General features: G+C 49.0%; 2 protein-coding genes across 8 annotated transcripts in view; one reads left to right on the forward strand and one right to left on the reverse strand.

Moving 5' to 3' along the window:
* On the forward strand, positions 1–17,933 carry LOC100725412 (three-prime repair exonuclease 1). Of its 6 annotated transcripts, none has more exons than XM_063248809.1 (14): positions 195–332; positions 917–1,074; positions 3,029–3,159; positions 4,095–4,265; positions 6,654–6,772; positions 8,116–8,273; positions 9,186–9,287; positions 9,969–10,098; positions 10,266–10,955; positions 13,628–13,764; positions 13,909–14,000; positions 14,656–14,736; positions 14,819–15,071; positions 16,594–17,933. In XM_063248809.1, exons 2-14 carry the CDS (start codon positions 1,026–1,028, stop codon positions 17,550–17,552), a joined length of 3,072 nt encoding a protein of 1,023 aa, XP_063104879.1. In that variant the 5' UTR covers positions 195–332; positions 917–1,025; the 3' UTR covers positions 17,553–17,933. The 6 variants fall into 6 exon arrangements, with proteins under 6 accessions (XP_013015215.1, XP_005006675.1, XP_063104879.1 ...); XM_063248810.1 differs by lacking the exon at positions 917–1,074 and adding an exon at positions 2,348–2,446 and having other exon boundaries at positions 198–332; XM_063248811.1 differs by lacking the exon at positions 195–332 and adding an exon at positions 2,348–2,446 and having other exon boundaries at positions 979–1,074.
* Positions 17,928–20,211, reverse strand: part of Shisa5 (shisa family member 5) — a 14,922-nt gene continuing 12,638 nt past the window's right edge. For both annotated transcript variants that reach the window (XM_003476436.5, XM_013159762.2), the window contains exons 4-6: positions 19,583–19,698; positions 19,204–19,416; positions 17,928–19,098 (exon numbers count right to left, since the gene is read on the reverse strand). In XM_003476436.5, coding sequence (XP_003476484.1) covers positions 19,019–19,098; positions 19,204–19,416; positions 19,583–19,698 — 409 coding nt within the window. In that variant the 3' untranslated portion in view covers positions 17,928–19,018. The remainder of the gene's footprint in view (positions 19,099–19,203; positions 19,417–19,582; positions 19,699–20,211) is intronic.

Genomic DNA, 20,211 nt, shown 5'->3' on the forward strand with positions numbered 1-20,211 from the left:
CTCTGGCGGCTGAGGAGAGCCGGGGCGCGCGGGCGGTTGGTCGAGCTCCTGCGTCGCGCAGATCTGCTTGAGGCTCACGGGCAGCATGGCCGGGACCCCGGCGCCCGGCAGCAGGAGGTGGGGCGCGCCCCCGGCACTCCACCATGGCCCGCCGCCCGGTACCAGCCACCCTCCGAGCAAGCGGGCCCGGGGCTTCCCCGAGACCACCTCCCTGGACCCCGAAGACCCATTCGATGCACAAGGGGAATTCACTGCAGACGACCTGGAGGAGCTCGACATCCTGGCGTCCCAAGCCCTGAGCCAGTGCCCGGACGTGGCAAAGGACCTGTCCAGTGAGTGCTGCGGGCCCTCTCCGGGCGGGAGGTGCAGATCTCGCCGGCGCTCTTGGGAGTGGTGGCTCCGGAACCCCAGCAAGCTATACCCCGCGGTCTTGGGGCAGTTGTGTTCTAAAAAGTCATTTGATTGGAGGAGAAATGTATCCAGAACGTCAGACAGCCGATTTAAATGTATACAGCCATTTTAACTTTTTACTTTATATTTTTAAATTCTAGGCTGTTCGGCTCTTGGTTCTAAGCAGAGATCTTTCTTTGTAGCATAACTACCACCGCCACAACCGTCGCCCTCCGCGGAAGAGACTTTAGATCATATGCAGTCCATGGTAGCCCTTAGACAGTGTGAGCATAAGAAGGGCTTGGCAGAGGCAAAAGATGAGACTGTTTTTTGTTTTGTTTTGTTGTTGGTTTTTACAGTAACCTAGCAAAGTGCCCAAAAGTTAGGAACCACAGCGGATCTATAGCGCGTTGAACAAAATACAAAAACTTTCCTTCACGGAACTTAATATTCTATTTAGAGAATGAGTGAAATCTGGTGAGGCTGCCAGAAAAAATGAAGGTCATCTTGAATCTGTGCTTGGCAGGTAAGGCATCTTAAGTGCCACAAGATCATTACCTGGAAGTCTAGTCCTCTAGCGTCTCCAGCATGGAGCCTGGCAAAGCAGATACTATTCAACACTCGTTGATGACCGGATGGTCTGTGTGACAGTGATTTGCATCACTCTCCTTCTAATAGCACGAGGTGACTCCTTCCCCTTGCTCGACCCTGTATCTAATTCCTTTCTAAATCTTACCATCAACTTTACCTTCTTAATCCATCTTTGGAGTCCATCTTTTTCATATCATTTCTACCAACTTCCTGATCTATGCTACTATGACTCCAACCCAGGACAAGTGTCTGCTAGATTGGCTCACCTTTTCTAGTCTTGTCTGCCTACAAGTCAGACTTTATACTATACCCAGAGTGATCTTTTCAGAACTCAGATCCAACTGTATCTCAAATGTATGCATGAACGTTCATATTGAAAGTGCTATAACTTCTCAGTGCTTCTAATAGAGACCAAGTTCTTTTCATTTTTTCTCTTTTGTTGAGACTGGATCTCGCTGTGTTGTTCAGGGTGGAATTGAACTCACTGTACTCACTCTGTGAGTACTCTGTGAGTTTGAGAGCCTCCTGCCTCAGCCTCCCAAAGAATTATAGGTGTGAAAACCAAGCCTGGCTTAGAGACCAAATCTTTAATATAGCCTGCAAGGGCTAGCAACCAGGTCCTCTGACTCTTTCTTACTTTCTGTCTCTGTTCTAACCACACTAACCTTTCATTTCTTGAATTTTTCCTACATCCTTACCATACAGAAACTCTACACATTGCTGTATTGAACATTCTTGCCACCCACACCCTATCTCTACTTATCTGGTTCATCCCTGTGTATCCTTCAGCTCTGCTCAGTCAGGACTTTCTTAGGAAACATTCCAGTTATTGCACTTGGGTTGGGGTACTTTTTTATAGATATTCTTATATTTGGGCTCTGCAGCTCTTATCACAATTGTGATTTCTCCACACACCCTGGAGAGTGACCCTGGTACTCATTGAGCTACATCACTGAACTTTTTTACTTTTTATTTGAGATAAAGTTCACTCACTAAGTTCCCCAGCTAGATTCAAACTTGGAACCTTCTTGTTTCTTTCTCCCAGAGTCTCCTTATAAGTGTATAAGTACCACCATGCCTGGTTCACAGTTGCATTTGTATTTATTCATATGATTATTTTTTGATTGTCCTGTGAGCTTCCTGAGTTTTAAGACTGTATCTATTTTAAGACTGTATCTATTTGTTCACTCTTACATCTGTAGACACTATCACCATGCCTGATACATTGTAGTTGCACAGTAAATATTGTTGAATAATAGTATAATCCTGGCTAGTAAGATATTTACAGTACCTTTCAGCCTTTAGTTTTTAGATTTTAATCTTTTGTTTCCTTTCCTTTCCTTTTTTTTTTTTTTTCCTTTAATAGTGAAGGTTGTAGTATGTAGTCCAGGCCAGCCATGAACTTGCTTTATATCCTCAAATTTGAGATCTTTCTGCCTCAGCCTCCTGAGTCCTGGGATTATAGGTGAGCATGACCATACCTGGCTCTTTTAGCCTTTAGTTGAGCCTTAAAATTGAGTGAAGAGTGAGGAGAAGATAGTAGCATCGTTTATTTCATATGGATTGTTTATGAGTTTATACCATGTTTTTATTTTTTTTGTCTTTTTTTTTTTTTTCGTTTTTATCGGTACCAGGGATCGAACTCACGACTGACTGCTTGCTAGCAGGCGCTTATGCCACTGAGCTAAATCCCCAGCCCCTATACCATGTTTTTAGGTGGGAGAATACTGCTGCATACTGCTTACTAGATCGTTGTCTCCTTTCAAGGGTGTTTTCTGCTAGGCATGGGGGCCCACACCTGTAATCTCAGCTGCTCAGGAAGATGGGGCAGGATGATCACAGGTTTGAGGCCCGGCTGGGCAATTTAGTGAGACCCTGTCTCAAAATTTACAAAAGGGATACAGGATGTAGCTCAGAGGTAAATGGGCCCTGGGTTCAATCCACAGTAACACATACACAGACGTACGTAGTGAATCACTGCTACATTTTCTGGCAACAGTGGGGAAATGTTAGGTCCTTAAATGTATATGGAAATTGTTTTATACAGCTGTTCATAAGGTCCGCAGATTAGATGGGATGTCAAATAGTTCCACAGGGAAGAACAAAGAAAATGCTTCAGTTAAAGAAAACTTCGAACTAGATGTACTTCAGATGCAGTACAAAGAACTTAAGGAAAAGGTAAGTAACTTCACTTGGAGGGTTTCTTTTTTTTTTAACTTTTTATCGGCACCAGGGGTCGAACTCACAACCGCCTGCTTGCAAGGCAGGTGCTTATGCCGCTGAGCTAAATCCCCAGCCCCTCACTTGGAGGGTTTCTGCTGCTGCTACTTGTCTTTGACACTGAGGACTGACCCTAGGGCCTTGGCTATGCTAAGTAAGCATGTATTCTACCACTGAGCTATACTGTCACCCCTGCTTACAATAGCTATTTCATTCATTTATGTGTTTGAAAGCATTGTACAATAAAATACACAAAAGTTTTATAAATAAGCATCTCAGTCTTATTCCTGTGAAATGAGAGAAGGTTGGGGAAAGAAAGCCAGAAAATTTAGACTAAAAGGCACAGTGTGCGATTCCTAACAGCAAGATAGAAAATAGGGCTGGGGATTTAGCTCAGTGACATAAGAGTCTGCCTGGCAAGTGCAGGGTTGTGAATTTGATCCCCAGTACCAAAAAAGCACTGTACACCAGATCCAAAAGGAAAAATACAAACTCTTAAACCACTGAGATGAATCTACAGCATATGTCTATATGAAGAACACTGTAACAATTGCTATTTCATTAACAGTGTTAGTATGACCACATGTAAGTTCCTAAGAAAACCAGGAATAAAATGTGGAATTCCAATTCCCTGAAGTGTGACCTGAGTTATTAAATGCCTTTTAGAGCCTAAGAATCTACATGTGACACGAAAGTAGAAGGAAGACCATTAGAGAAGAGGCAGGGAAATGTGGAGCCAGGTGAAGGGTAGTGAGCAAAGTTTATTATATGCATGTATGACACGGAACCTAGTCTGTATAATGAGTGTGCATCAAAAATAGTCTGCATTGAGTGAGTGACAGGTATGTCCTTAACCCATTCTTGCTGACTGTCAGTTAATTTGGGATTTACAGTTGAAAACGATGGAAGAAGAAATCCTCATTAAGAATGGAGAAATTAAAATCTTGCGGGACTCATTGCATCAGTCAGAATTCATTCTGGAAGAACAAAAAAGATCATACTTCCTTCTTGAACAAGAGAAAACTCAAGTACTCAGTGATAAAGAAAAGGAGTTCTCCAGAAAGGTGACTTGGCAGTTATTTTGCATATGATGGACTGTAGTTTTGTCTGCTCACTGACTTCTTCGTTTGTTTGTTTGTAGTACTGAGGACTGAACCTAGAGCCTTCACACCAAGCTACATCCCTAGTCCATTTTTCATTCTGAGACAGGGTCTGCTGAGTTTCCCAGGTCGGGCTCAAACTTGAGATCTTCCTGCCTCAGCACTTCCTCCCAGAGTGCTAGGATTAGTCATGTGCTGTCACATGTGGCTACTGATCTCTTTTAAAAGCAGTGACACTGTTGCCTATAAATCCTCCAGGGAGTTTTCAACAGCTGTTTGCCTTAAATACTTCTTGCTCTTAGTAAATTCTCACACTTTTCTTCCAGAGTCTGCTTATGGTTTGGAAAAGGAATGAGATGAAATGCTGCATCACTGTGGTATTTAGTACTGGCAAGAATAAATCACTAGTTTAGAATTTCTAGAAACAGGATTAAATTCAGGCTCTTTTGATAGAAGAACTCAGTTAACCTTGCTTAAGCCAAAGGAAATGTAATGACAAATCTGGGAAAAGAGGAGTATGCTAGGGTGTGGGGTGACTCTGACCCCAGGCTACATTTTGATTTCCTATGCTACAGGTAGGCTCTGTCCTTAGAAGGGTGAATTCTCCCCCAGGGAGAAGTTCCTGGGCTTGTACTTATAACTCTAAAGCACTGGTAAGACTTGGCCTGCTATCTCAAGTTTAAAAATCTGAGGAAGCTGTCTGGCAAGTGGAAGGTCACGAGTTCGATCCCCAGTACCAAAAAAAAAAATCCGAAGAAGGCACTGATTGGTCTACCTTGAGTCAGGTGTCTGTCCCTGGACTGGCCACTGTTCAATGAAAGCCCCCATTTGAGTCACATGTTCAGAGGAAGGGAAATACTGTTCTGGGAAGAAAAACAGCAAGTGTCTAGTACAAACCGCCACTTTCCTTCAGTCGCTCCTGAAATGATTTGTGTGTGTGAGTCAGGGCCTCACACATGCTAGGCAAACACTGCCACTGGTCTAAGGCAAACTTAACATACTAAATACTCTATGCAATGGCCTATGCCCCAGCGCTAACTCTAGTAGTTGACTTTCCATGTAAATGATGAAGAGCTGGCATGGGGTGTACACCTACAATCTAGCCTAAGACAAGATCACCACAAGTTCAAGGCAGCCTGGACTATAATGCAGCACCTGCTTCAAAAAAACCAAAATAACTGGGGATTTAGTTCAGTGGCACAAGCATCTGCCTGGCAAGCACAAAGTCAGGAGTTTGATCCCTGGTACCCAAAAAAAAAAAATACAGGCTGCACACTTGTTGTAATCCTTAGTCTTCCTCAGAAGGGGAGACTGAGGCAGGAAGACTGTCATGAGTTCAAAACCAGCCTGAGCCCACATCGTTAGACCTTGACTCAGAAAACAAAGCTGAGCACAGTGGCACATGTCTGTAATCCCAGCACTCGGGAGGCTGAGGCAGAAGGATCACTGTAAGTTTGAGGCCAGCCTAAACTACATAGTGAAACCTTGTCTCAAAAAGACAGTGAATAAATGAATGAATGATGAAGAACAAGGGATTTGAAATTATCCAAGCCAGTGAGTCTAGGTTTCAGTGGTAACCTCAGAATAGTGACTAAAATGTGACCTCTACAGACTGTCCCAAAAAATAATGGTAAAAGTTGTCAGAAGGCCCAAACCTTCCTGCATTTACTGTGACTGGCAGTGTGGCAGCTACTGGCTGGTTAAAAGATTTAAAAAAAAAAAAAAAAAAAAGAATAGCCAGGTGTCATGGTGCACACCAGTAATCCGACCTACTTATGAAGGTAAGGCAGGAAGATCACAAGTTCAAGATCAGCCTGGGCTACATATTGAAGCTATCTCAAAAAGAGAAAGAAAAGTTACTATTGAGATTTGGCACCTTACCAAACTGCTGCACAATTTCTACTCAAACTTCCCTTAATCTTCCCATATGTATTAGAGTCAAGAATCTGTTACAGATTCAGAAAGGCTAAGTAAATGGTGGGCTTATAACTGCCTTCACAATAGTTAAAATCAGATATCTTTCTAGAGTGTCATGCTGTCTTTCAGAAGGCTGGCATTTTAGGACATTTGTATGGCAGCAGACTTTTTTGTGAGGGGGTCTTTTTTGAGGCAAGGTTTTACTGTATGTTCCAGGCTGGTCTTGAACTCACTTTGTAGCCAAGGTTAGCCTTGAATTCACAGCGATCCTCCTGTCTCAGCCTCCCATGTGCTGGGATTGCAGGTGTGCATCTCCACACCCGGCTGACAGCAGACTTTTATATGTGCTTTTCATTTACTGGCTTGAATTTTGATACCCAGAAATATTTTTACACACATTATAGTGCCACTGCAAGTATATCTTTTGCCTTTCAGCTTCAATCATTGCAGTCAGAACTCCAGTTTAAAGATGCAGAAATGAATGAATTAAGGACCAAGCTTCAGAGCAGTGAATGGGTGAATAAACTGGCTGCTCCCTCCGTTTCCCATGTCAGGTAAGGCTGGTACCAGAGAGTTCATTTATTTAGTAAAAAGTCAGACTAATCCTGAACAACGGCCATGTAGACCCTGCCACCTGGGCAGAGTCCTGTTTGCTGAAGGAGTCAAAGGTGGTTTGGATGAAGCTAAATGATTTGAGATGTCACAGCATAAAGGCCCTTACTGTGTTGGTGCTTTCTTTAAATGAGACTTTATAAATACAGTGTCTTAAAAGTAGAAAAAGCAAGCCAGGATTGGTGGCACATGTCTGTAATACCAGCACCGTGGGAGGCAGAGGCAGGAGTATCAAAGTTATAAAAAAGCTAAGAAGTGGGGGTGGAGGAATTGAGGATGTAGTTCCATGTGATGCCTGCAAAAAATAAATAATCACATACATTAAAAAGGTAAGAAAAAGCTGAGAAGATGATCTCCAAATGTGGGGCATGGGCCAGTCTTCATTTCTAGTGATCTGTGCAACGTAGCAGGCCCTAGGACCTGGTTCAGTTCCTCCCCAAAGAATCTGTTAGACCTAACAGATTTTGCCCCACATATGAGTATATTTCAGTACTAGCTGAATATTGGAGTATTTTTCCTCAGTTGCTGCTCTGGGACCTTTTTCTCACAGCCCCTCAGTTGCTCCTGGATATACTTAACGTGTTAACGGTTTGTATTCTGTCTTCTGCCTGTCAGAGCAGTCTGGTGCTATAAATAGCAGCCTGGAAATTTGAACAGTGTCAGGACCTTTTTCTAACAGCAAACATTCTGCCTTGCCCATAATAAGCAGTAAAATTAAACTTGCTTGCATACTCCAAGGAGTCAAATTGCAACTCTCTGGATTCAGTCACTGACTATTAAAAAATTAGATTGTTCCACATTGAACAGGTTTTCTTTGGTGGAATTGGAAACAGTAAAAGAATTATGGCCAGGGCTGGGGATTTAGCTCAGCGGCATAAGCGCCTTCCTTGCAAGCGTGTGGTCGTGAGTTCGATCCCCGGTACTGATTTTAAAAAAAAGAATTATGGCCAATATTTGGGGGGATTAGAGGGAACTATGGAACTTGGTAATTCAGATTGAAATCCCTTGGATTTTGTACCACTGCCCTGGACAGAGTAGGATATATGCGTACTAGATAAAACCAAAAAACACCTAAACGTAAGAAGTTAAACCTTGTTGAAAGTTTTGTAACCATGTTCTTTTTTTTTTTTTTGTCTTTTTCATTTTTATCTGTACCAGGGATCGAACTCACGACCGCCTGCTTGCAAGGCAGGTGCTTATGCCGCTGAGCTAAATCCCCAGCCCCTGTTCTTTAAGTGATTTTTAGCAGAATTAGTACTTTGCTTTCATAATTAATTTTTTTCAGTCCTAGGAAAAACTTTTCTGTGGTTACAAGACCAGAAGCATGTTCTTCACAATTTGGAAAAACATCTTTTCCTACAAAGGAGTCTTTTAGTGCTAACATGTCCTTTCCCCACTCCTGCCAGACCGAACCAGGATGCAAGTCTCCAGTGGGCAGAGAGGGTAAGTCAGTCTGTTAACCATGCATTGCTATCTAACAGACTACCCAAACTTGTGGCTTAAAACAAAAACAACTTTATTTTCTCCCAATTCTGGGGGTGTGCAATTCTGAAAGGGCACAGTGAAGCAGCTTACCTCTTCAGGGGCTAGAGTCACTCAAACTTCACTGAAGCTGAAGGATCTGGAATGAAAACATTAATTCCTTTCCAGAGAGGCCTCTCCATAGGGATAGAAGGTATCCTTACAACATGAGAGATGGCTTCTCTTTTTGCCAGCAACCCAGGGAGAGGCAGCTAGGACTGCTGATTCTTCTAGAGGGAGACCATCTAGTGTGCTAGTTTTTACTCTGAGACTGCTGTGCCAGTTCATCTTGTAATTCAGATATAATTAGTTTCTTCCTACCATCAGCCCTTTCAGATCTTGCCACTTACGAGAAGCTTCGGTCCACTTACATTTTTGGTGTCTAGCAACTGGTGATACAGTGCAGGATAGTGTTACAAGCAGACAAGAGCCCAGCAGCCTCCATACTAGTCCCGGCCTGCTCCCTGGCTTGTCTGATCAGGGCAGATCCTTACCCCTGTCCCTTGGCCTCCCTAAATGTAAAACAGAGCTAGTGATAATGTCTCCTTGTGGGGTTGCTCTGAGGAACAGAAGCTGCTAAAATCTTGGACAGTATCTGATACATACTAAACCCTGTATAAATGTTAGTTGTTACTGTATTCATCTTGTTGCTTCATTTTGAAGTGAGGCCTAATGTTTCTTTCTGTGTGTGAATTCCTTTTATATGAAGAAAGCAAAAGATGTAAGCTGCTTTGGTTGGCCTAACATCAAGGAGTAGAACAGCCTGGCTGTTTTAAACTCATTACATGTAAGAGTTCCTGATATGTCTATGCTTTTGATTCACATTTTATCTAGCTTCAGATAATAAGACCCACAGCCAGAGAAGTAGCCCTGTAAAGCAAGAAGAGGTGCAGAAAAGTCTAATGGACAGCTGGCGGCAGAAATCAAACATCAAAGGTACCAAATCCCCTGCTTTTCCTGCAGCAACCTGCATGGCTCCTGTTGCCTTCTGCAGTGCTCAGCGAGAGAAACTGTCTGGAACTCTTGAGAACCCCAGGCAGTCATTCAGGAGGTCCAGGCAAGCAGGAATCTGACTCAAGCAGGAGATGAAGAGACAGGGCAAAAGGGGGTTTTCGGGGCTGAACCCAGGGCTTTACACTGAGCTCTAGATCTCTAATCCTTTTTTATTTTTTATTTTGAAACGGAATCTTGCTGAATCTCTTCAGGTACTCTCTTCAGGTACTTCAGGACTGGCCTCAAATTCACAATCCTGCCTTAGCCTCCCAAGTGCTGGTATTAAAGGCATGTGCCACCACACCCAGTTTAAGCACAAGACTTTATAAAATGGAAAAGTCAAGCCAGGCTTGGTGGCAGGCACCTAAGAAGCTACTCAGGAGCTAAAATGAGGTTGCTTGAGGCCAAGAGTCCAAGGACAGCCTGGGCAATATAGCAAGGCCCAGTGGGGGGGGAAATGAAAAAGGCCAAGAGCAGATACATCCCAAAGTCTTCTGGACCCAAAGGCATCTTACTAGGACTGAGTGGCAGCTTAGCATCCACAGAACCTTCAGCTTTTTCTCCTGCAGTTGCAGAAAAGCTGTCCAGTGTCAGAACCTTCAGGAGTCACTTTGTCTTCCACAGGTTCCATTTTGATAAACCTATTACTGAAGCAGCCTTTGATCTCAGGGTCAGGTGTAGGTCTTTGCCACCTCCTGAGCAGTTGTTCTGAGTCTCCTACTGGCAACGTCTTGCAGCCACCAGGGCTTGGCAGGTAAGCATGAGACTTCTGGAAAGTTTGTTTGGAAAGGAGTTTCCAGGAAGCAAGTCCTTTTCTGACTTCCCAGCCTGGGAGGTCTGTGGGATGTACATGGGGACTGGAAAATTAGGAAGGTTGTTTGGGGCCCTTGGCCTTATGTATTTTATTTTGTATGTTTCTAGTATTTTGGCTGTGACTTCAGGCTTCAGAAACACAGGTTCCCAAAGTGAGTCATTTTCTTCCTTGTCCCTGAGAGAAGCACAGAACCTGGCCTTCACTGGACTGAATCTCATTGCCAGGAATGAAGGCTCATGGGATGGAGAACCAGCAGAGGGAACCAGAAGGGCCTTCCCACTCTGCCAGCTTCCTGGAGCCACGCACCTCCTTCCCCTCATTCAGTTCTTTGTGGGCCTACACTGCCAGGCTTTGCAGGAGCTGGCAGCAGCTAAAAGGAGTGGCGTTTCCGGGGACTTGCCAATGAGTAACTCCTGCGCAGACTCCGGGGTGGAGGCCAACCCCGAGGATTTGATTTGCAACCTGGAAGGCTTCTCTGTTGCTTCTCTTAGCATTCTGCAGCACCTGGTGTGTCACAGCGGAGCAGTAGTCTGCCTGTTACTGTCTGAAGTGGGGACAGACACTTGTGCTGAGGAAGGAAACTGGAGCCTGGCTCACAGACAGACTGGTGGAAATCCGGTCTCAGCACTCACGGGGGTTGCCGAAGACCAAGGCCAGCATCCACTATTGAAGATGCTTCTTTACCTGTTGGCTTCCGCTTCTGCAGCAGCAGGTCACCTGCAAGCCACTGTCCTAAGTCAGTGTCTCAAGGTTTTGGTGAAATTAGCTGAAAATGCCTCCTCCGATTTTTTGCCCAGGTATAAAGCAGTATGGAATGAACACTCCTCTGTGGGTCTCCCTTGACCTTAAGAGGTCTAATCTGTGGCCCTTACACTTTGCTCACATGTTTTTTAAGACAGGATCTCACTATGTAACTCATGCTGGCCTTCATATGTAATCCAGGCTGGCCTTGAATTCATGACAATCCTGCTTCAGCCTCCTGAGCACTAGGACTACAGGCATGCACCACCATCTCACATCTTGACTTTTTTCCACTGCTTAGTTCAAAGACTTGTTCCAGGGAGCTCTAAAGTGACAGGAAATGAAGCCAGGTGTTGGGAGAACCAAGAAGGTAGTTTTTTTAGTTTAATTCTGCCTCTGGCTAAAAATCGGAAGACACATATGATAAAGGCTGCTAGCCACTGTGAAAGTGTGTCCTGTCCCAGGACAAGGACTGAACCAAAATAAGGAGTTCCGTAAGGCACATGTCTGTAGCCACAGCCTGATGTGGAGTCTGTGTGTGAGCCCTGCCCACCCCAGCCTGCACCATAGGTCCCTGGCTCCTCTTCAGGCTATAGTAGCATAGTAAACCTAGTCACAAACATTGCTATAAGTTCCTGAGTTTGAATACAGATTCCTAAATTGAGAATACAGAGCCACCAGATGGGAGGGCAAGTAAACTCCACCAGGCCCACCCCCACGTGCAGCCCTCCAGGTGCTCAGCCGCCTCAGGCCCAGGAGGTTGGGGTGACACCACCTGCTGAACCTTCCTAACTCTTCTCACCCTGTGCTGAGCCCAGCCTGCCTGTTTCCTAAATTCAGTTCTGGATCCTTCCCAGTGGACATTTCCTGGCTGGTTGGTTCATCCTAAAGGTTGTGCTCAGAGGTAGATGGAACACTGCAGTGTGGTGGGGAAGCATGGTGAGGCTACTTACTTGCTTTATATTTGTTAAGTGAATAATCCCAGAAACCATGTCCTTGCCGTTTCTCCTGGAATACAGTCTCATTCCATTCTCGTTGAGTTTGTCCATAGGAGTGTTGAGAACACAGCTACTTAATGTGTGCCTGCTGCAGGCCCAATCCAGGAACCTTCCACTCGTCGCCTTGTGTGACACTCACGGCACTGCTGGAGCACAGGAGCTCACTCTGATGCTCGGTCAGTGTTGATAAACTCTATACTGAGATGTTGTTAGGGCTCAAAAGCAGGACGTGATGTAGTGCAAGCAGTGAGGAAGCTGCAGTCTCCACATCCTTGCCCACCCAGGCTTGAAAGCAAGACATCCTAGTCTTTCTCTTTTTTCTAGGGCTCACAGTGACCCTAGGGCCTTGTATCTGAACACTCACCATGCAGTCACATCTCTATAACCATTTCATTTTTCATTTTGAGTCAAACCTCACTAAGTTGCCTCCACCTCCCCAATACCTGGGATCACAGGCATGCACCACCACTCTTGTCTTTCTTGTGTCTATCACAGGCTCGGCCTCCAGGCCTGGGTTTTTAAGCAAGTAGATCTCACCTTCAATTTAACCAGAAGAGGATGGTGTATCCCCTTTGTGTACTGGGTTATGCATGCAGTTCGTTGAAAAAGAATGTCCTGATTCTATCAAGAAATATGGGAGGGTCCGGGGATATAGTTCAGCACAGTGGCCTACCTGGCAAGCGCAGGGTTGTGAGTTTAATTCCCAGTACTAAAAAAAACCCAGCAGGAATTGGCTGTGTTGTGCACAAAGGTGGATTGTTCTTGCAGACACTTTCAGGGGCCTTCATGAAAACAGATTGGGGCCACTTTCAGCCCAGTGAGGAATACAGTGATGCACACCTGTAATCTTAGCACTAAGAGGCTAAAGCAACAATATCACAAGTTCAAGCCCAGCCTGGACAACCTAGCAAGACTCTATCTTTTTTAAGGAGCTAGGCTGGAGATACAGCCGAGCACAAAAGCTCTAGTTCAATCCCTAGAACTGGAGGAGGGGACCTGGTTAAATTCCAGTTTCCCAGAGTGTCACCATCCCTGTCAAGGAGCATGCAGCTTCTTGCTTGACTGCAGGATACACCACAGAGTGAATCCATGCCCTGCTTCCTGCTTCATGGTCGTGGTCACAGTCTTTGACCACCACACTCTGCAGAGACACCAAGTGTAAAGGGGCACACACAGCTGGCCACTGTGTCAATGGCCTTTTCCAGCCTCATGCTCCTGCAGGCTATGTGGACAGTGAATCCAGTTTGCTTGGCTTGTTGGTCAGAGGTGTCACTCCTTGCCCAAGAGAGTGTCCCAGAACCCTTCACCCATGCACACCCTACAGTGGGCCCTCTTCCCCCTGGCAGCAGAGCCCAGCATCTCCTAACAGGCAGAGAATGGACTTCCTTGCGCAGTGAGTGGTCTTAGGAAATTCAGCCACAGCCAAGTCCCTGTGTCACTTGTAGAGCCCTGACTCATCCCAGTGGAAGGCAAGGACATTTCTGTCACTCCAAGTTATAATCTGCCCCTTCCCTGGGAGCAGAGACAGGAAAGAGCCCGGAAGGTGGAGACCAGGCTTTCCAGGCTGGGTGCTGCTGAGCCAGGCAGGACCCTGGCATCCATGCACAGCAGTCCTGTGCTGAAGGTTGGTGCCCACACAAGCTTCGTAGCAAGGAGACAGATAGCATCTGAACCCAAGTCTTGCCAACCAAGTCTTTTGGGGACTGTCGTGTCTCTGGCACATCTTCCAGGTTCCAGTGTGTGTTACCAGTGCTGCCACGGTGCCTCAGCCCAGAGACACCCCTGCCTTGTGTGCTGCTGACTGTGGAGCTGCTCTCTCTCCTGGTGGACCACGAGAGCCTGGCACCGCAGCTCTGCTCCCACCCTGGTAAAGAAGGGCACAGCGGCACCTGCCTGTGTTGGAGGGAGGTCAGGGTAGGGCAGCTGGGTTAAATTCCTGAGGGGTTCCAGAGCTCCGAGCCCAGGCCCAGGACAGGGAAGGACCCTGGGTGAATGAGGTTGTCCATTTCAGAGGGCTGCCTCCTCCTGCTGCTGTACATGTACATCACCTCAAGGCCCGACAAGGGGGCCTCGGAGACACAGTGGCTTCAGCTGGAACAGGAGGTAAATATGTGAGACTGGCCTGGAGATGCTGCACCACCCCATCCCGAGAGCCCAGGCATCTTTCTGCCCTCCTTTCTATGACAAAAAACGCTGTCTGCCCTGTTTTTGGCAGGGTGGGGGGGATCTCTAGAGATAGGGTCTCACTGTGTAGTCCAGACTGGCCTTGAACTCGCAGTGATTCTTCTGCCTCTGCCTCCTGAGTGCTGGGATTACAGGTGTGTGCCACCAGACCTACAGCTGTAATTCATTGTTTATAACAGTTTATCAAAACCAGGTGCAGTGGAGCACACCTGTAATCTTAGCACTGTGGCAAGCTGAAGCAGGAAGATTACAAGTGTGCCCAGCTTGGGCAATTTACCAATTTAATGAGATGCTGTCTAAAAAAAGTAAAAGGACGGGATGTGGCTCAGTCTGAAAGCCCTGGGTTCAGTCTCCAATATAGAAAAAAGTTTATCAATCAGCTACAGGTAAACTGGAGGCTCCCCCAAAGCTGCAGTCCAGGTGAGCCCAGATTGTCCAGGACTTGGCAGAGCTATCTGATGACTAGTTGAGTCTTGTGACCCTGGGGCTGCTGCTGCAGCAGCTGGAGCTCCTGCAGAGACTCCCCCTCCCTATCAGTCCCTATGGTGATGCAGCAGTGTCTGTCCTGTCCTAGGCTGTGTGGCTGCTGGCCAAGCTGGGTGTGCAGAGCTTTCCCTCCCCAGTCACCGGCTCCGACTGCCAGTGCAACGTGGAGGTGAGTGGGGAAGGGACACTGTGCAGGGACCCTGCACCCCATGCAGGAATCCTTGAGGCCTCAGTCAGTGCCCTCTCTCCAGGTGGTCCGAGCTTTCACAGTGACACTGCACCGGCAGTGGCTGGCCGTGCGGAGGGCAGGGGGTGCCCCGAAGACGGAGCAGCAGAAGCACACCGTGCGCTGTCTGCGGGACACCGTGCTCCTGCTGCATAGCCTGTCTCAGAAGGACAAGCTCTTCACTGTGCACTGTGTGGAGGCACTGCATCAGTACGACCAAGTGATGCCAGGTGTTGGTGCCCTGATCCGAGGGCTCCCTGACGTGACCGACTGCGAAGGTGAGCCCACGGTGGCACTGCCACCCCAGCCCCCCAGGCAGCCTCCCGAGTGACAGCCTTTCCTGCCACTGGGAACTTTTCCCCCTGGTTCTTCTCTGAGTAACTATGCTGCACTCTGTGTTTATCTGTTGCGTTGGGCTGGCCAAGCCATGGTTTTTCTAGAAATACTCAGATCTAAATGGCCTTTGTGTCACTTTGCTTATAGTAGCTGAGGGAGCAAGAACACAATAAGGTGGAGAATGGTCGGTTCCTACATGTGCTAGGGGGAGAGGTGGGACCTGCCCGGCCCTCTGCTTTCCCGACTGTCTCACACAGAACCCTTTCATTCTGGCCAGAGGCAGCCGTGGATGACCTGTGTGGCATCGAGACAGACACAGATGACATGGAGATGGACTGTGGCTGAGGCCTGCACACCCAGCCATATAGCAGCACTAGCACCTTCACTTTCCTCAGCTTGTTACAGCAGCGCCTGAGTGTGTAGCAGCCACCTGTACACGCCTGCGATCCCAGCACTCGGGAGGCTGAGGCCGGGAGATGGCCATGAGCTAGCTCAAGGCCGGCCTGGGCTACAAAGCCAGACCATCTCAAAACTATATAATAAACAGACAAAGTAAAAGCAGTGACTAACCACGACTCTTGGAAATGCCAGCTTTGTTTCCTTTCCAGGCCTCACCTACTTGGCTTGGGGGATTTGGACCTGGAGGGATCCAGGGGGATTTGGCCCTGTCCTCCCCACCTCTTCCCTCCTCCCTGGCTGGTCTCCATAGTAATTAATCTGCCTTCAAGGGAGCCCTGCCCTGCCTGTGGAATTGTTTTGAGTCATGGCTTTGGGATGGGGCCCTGGGAATAAACCACTGTGTGGCAGGGAGAGGCAGCACTCAGTCTATTCCTAAAGCTGGAAGCTAGGAAAGTGGACCCAGGACTAGCCACGGAAGTATAGCCGGCTACCAGAGGTGCTTGCGCCCTGCCACCACTCCAAGACAGCCGGGTCCCGCTTCCACCAATGCCTTGAGGTGCCTGGGAGGGAACTGTGTTAGCCAAGAGAGGCGGAGCAGGCCTGCTGGCAGGCGGAGCAAGGGGGCAGGCTTTGCTCTCAGGCAGGCCAGTGGGTGGGCCCAGGTTAAGTTTCAGTTCCTGTCCTGCTGCTGCTGGCAGCAGGAAGAGCCCAGTGCCTGCCTGCCTGCTTGCGTGCTGACCTGTGTACCCACCCGCCCTGTAAGTACAAACCCCAGTGGGGCAGGGGAGGAACGCCATGGGTCTCTATACTGTGGGCCAGAGGGGCACTAGAGGGGCCAGACCCCGGCACAGACAGCCAAGTCTGTTTGGCCCACTGAGGAAACCACCGGATCCATTTCAGCTTCCTGCCCTGAAAGTGGGCCTTGGAGCTCCGGGACAGCACTTGACTATGCAGAGGCCTGAGGGGTGCTTCTGCCCACTCCCCATGCCACTTTCTGCCCTCTAGTTCTTTCCACTTCCCATGTGAACCAGCCCTAACCATACTCTTCCCCTGGCTCCGAGGCAGGTTTGTACCCCAGCATGGCCTCACCAGCCCTGCCCCCTGGACCCATGCAGACCCTCATCTTCTTGGACCTGGAAGCCACTGGTCTGCCCTTCTCTCAGCCCAAGGTCACGGAGCTGTGCCTACTGGCTATCCACAGATGTGCACTGGAGAGCAGCTCCCCCTGCCAGGGGCGGCCACCTGCAGTGCCCCCACCGCCCCGTGTGGTGGACAAGCTCTCCTTGTGCGTGGCTCCAGGCAAGGCCTGTAGCCCTGCAGCCAGCAAGATCACAGGTCTGAGCACAGCTGAGCTGGCAGCGCACGGACGGCAGCATTTTGACAAGAACCTGGTCACCCTGCTCCTAGCCTTCCTCCAGCGTCAGCCACAGCCCTGGTGCCTTGTGGCACACAATGGTGACCGCTATGACTTCCCCTTGCTGCAGGCAGAGCTGGCCATGCTGGGGCTTGCAGGTGCTCTGGATGGTGCCTTCTGTGTGGACAGCATCACTGCCCTGAAGGCCCTAGAACAGAGCAGCAAAACCTCAGAGCATGGCTCAAAGAGGAGCTACAGCCTGGGCAGCATCTACACCCGCCTATATGGACAGGCCCCAGTGGATTCGCACATGGCCGAGGGGGACGTCCTCACCCTGCTCAGCATCTGCCAGTGGAGACCATGGGCCCTGCTGCAGTGGGTGGATGCTCATGCTAGGCCCTTCAGCACCGTCAAGCCCATGTATGGGGTCACAACCTCCCCTAGAACCAACCCTAGACCATCTGCCACTCCAGCCTCAGCAACCCTGGCCACGGCCAGGAATACTAGTCCCAGCCTTGAAAGGAACAGAAAACTCATGGCTCTTCTTCCAACAGAGGTGGCTGGGACTCCATCTTGGGAAGGGCTACTGGCCCCTCTGGGGCTGCTGGCCTTCCTAACCTTGGTAATAGCCACACTGTATGGACTATCCCTGGCTGCACCTGGGCAGTAGACCGAGAAGGAAATTTTGACAAAGATCCCCTTAGCACTAAGTGGTAACCACCCCATACCCTCTTTGGTACTTGCAGCCTGAGACTATGGGGTACAGGACAGGTAGTCTTTTTTTTCCCCCCTCACTGTCCTAACAAGAACTCTGAGCCTCAATAAAATCAGGCAAAACACAGAAATGCAAATGATGGCTGGAGCTGGGCAAGGAGGTGCATGCCTGTAAATCCAGCACTCAGGAGGCCGAGGCAGGAAGATCACCGGGAGTTTTTGTAGTCAGGGCAGCACAACTACAAACTAAGACCCATTTCAATAAAAAGAAAAGTGGGTAGAAACAAAATCCTGCCCAAGGCCCAAAGCTCTGAATAAAGGACACAGCAACTCCAAATATTTGCGTTTATTATAAACAAGGGTGCAGAGCCCAGGCTCTCCAAAATACAACAGATACAAAGCTAAGACAGCTGGTAAGACATTAATAGTCACAAGAACTCCGAGGTATTCGAGTTGGGGCCAGAGCTACCACACAGGCCTCCCATCCCCTCACCCACTACTCCTCTTTGGTCCAGACAGCCCCTTGGCCCTGGTGTCTCCGCTGCCAGGACGAACTGTGACCTGGGTACTAGGGTTAGATATTCCATGAGGCTGCCATCAGGGCCGGCAGGACTGTCAGCAGTCAGCTTGTCCCCCTCTTCTGTAGATTCGTTCTCCACACATTTGAAAGCCTCACATCAGCTATCACATTTTAAAACAAATAGGCAAAATTTTTGGCTAAAAGTAACAGAAACACTGCAGGGAGGAGACCTGAGTGTGTTGGTGGACAGAGACCCCACTGCCCACCTGTGGCAGGGGCCAGGTCAGCAAGCGCAGGAAAGCTTCCCCATGGGCCTCTAGTCTTGAGAGCAGTGGCACCCAGGCAATCCCAGGGAGGCTGCTGGGACGGGGAGCTATCGAGTGGCTGGGACCCTGCCAGTGTTCCCACCTCAGGAGCTGACCAACCACCCATCGAGCATGGCACAGGCTCCAGGGAACAACCAGACATCTGCCCAAAGGACAGGGCCTCAGCAAGAGCCTACTGCTTGCCTGCCTCAGCCAAGGGCTCCCCAACCCCTGGGGACAAGCCATGGCCTCCAGCAACCATTCCCACAACCAGGACATGTGTGTGATGCCTCAAACAACTGCTATCCCAGGATGCCAGGTTGTGCCTAGTCACCCTGTGGTGAGCTGGAAAAGACTGCCCACTCCACTTTTCAAATCTGCTCGAGATTTCAGTGAATCTGCATAATTTCAAGTGAAGAGAACAGTTTAGTCCCAGCCCACCTAGTTAACATCAGAGGAAGCCACATGTCACATACAATGTACATAGGGTAGTAAAAAGTGTGCCTGCATAACACACACACACACACACACACACACACACACACACTCGCACGCGCACATACACAATCAAGTGGCAGCCAGAGAGGTGGGGTGCATTCAGGGGACTGCTTTCGGGGGATCCATATATGCTGGGTTGTATGGAGGCTGGCTGGCGGGGTAGGGTGCAGCTGCACCTCCTGAAAGTAGAGAGCACACTGGTTGGTTGTGGGCATGGTGGGCTGCCTATGGGCAGTGGAGGGTGTGGGGGCCAGGCAGGACCACAGAGCCCACATGATACTCACCAGTCAAGGTCTCGTGGTAGGCTGGAGGCCCCATGGGCTGGGCCGGGTAGGGTGGTGGGTACTGTGTTGAGTAGGGTGCTGCTGGCATTCCTGGCTGGGGGGGCATGGGGTGGTAGCCCTGGTACGTCGGTCCAGGATAGCTAGGGGGTGCACTTGGAGGCTGAGGGTAAGGGGCGTGCACCACGGTGGTGGCTGTGGTGGTGGTCACGATGGCTGCAAAAAGAATCCCAGTCAAGATGCACTAGCTTCCCAGGTCTTGAGGCAGGCCCGCCCTCTGTCCCTCTGGCGTAGCCAAGCAGGGGCCTGGTCAACTCCTCTTGCCCACCCAGGGATCTGCAACTGCATGCAAGGGGAGTCATGAGATGGGGACAGTGCTTACGACGCGGCCGACGGCACATCTTGTACAAACAGCAGCAGGAGCAAGTGAAGCAGATGATGATGGTGACAACAGAGAGCACGAAAATGGTCAGGCCGATGGCCACGGTGGCTCCGAACCTGCCAAAGAGCTGGTCAGGCCCCGCCCCTCCCCAAGCCCATCCCTTACCCATTCCCAGGGGCAGCCCCCTTGCCCAAAGGGCTTCTGGGCGACGCAGATACACCAACATCCTGGTTGCAGAACTGGAACCTATTTTGACCTCACTCCCCTCACGTATTAGATGGGGTCATTTGGGAGTCTTCAGTGCATGGAGGGTGCCCACTCCCACCAGCACACAGGTGTCAAACATGCATCAGAAGTCAAGGACCGTGGGACCTAAGTTAAAGCATCACAATGCCTGAGAGCCCAGCCCAGTATGAGGGGCAGCTCTGGAAGACAGACTGAGGAAGCATGAGAATGAAGAGGGACATAAGCCTTACAGAGCCAGCAGCAGCGGAGCAGGAAGAGGCCTGAAGTGCCATCTTCCCACCTCCACCCCCACCCCACCCCACCCACCAGTACAGCTAGGCTACATCCGCAGGGCAGGGTTCAGAGCAGATGGGAGGACACAAGAGGGCCAGGCAGAGGCAACA

The sequence above is a fragment of the Cavia porcellus genome, unplaced genomic scaffold, assembly GCF_034190915.1.
Source record: "Cavia porcellus strain 051 isolate PalLab524CR breed Dunkin Hartley unplaced genomic scaffold, mCavPor4.1 scaffold_5, whole genome shotgun sequence".
NCBI lineage: Eukaryota > Metazoa > Chordata > Mammalia > Rodentia > Caviidae > Cavia > Cavia porcellus.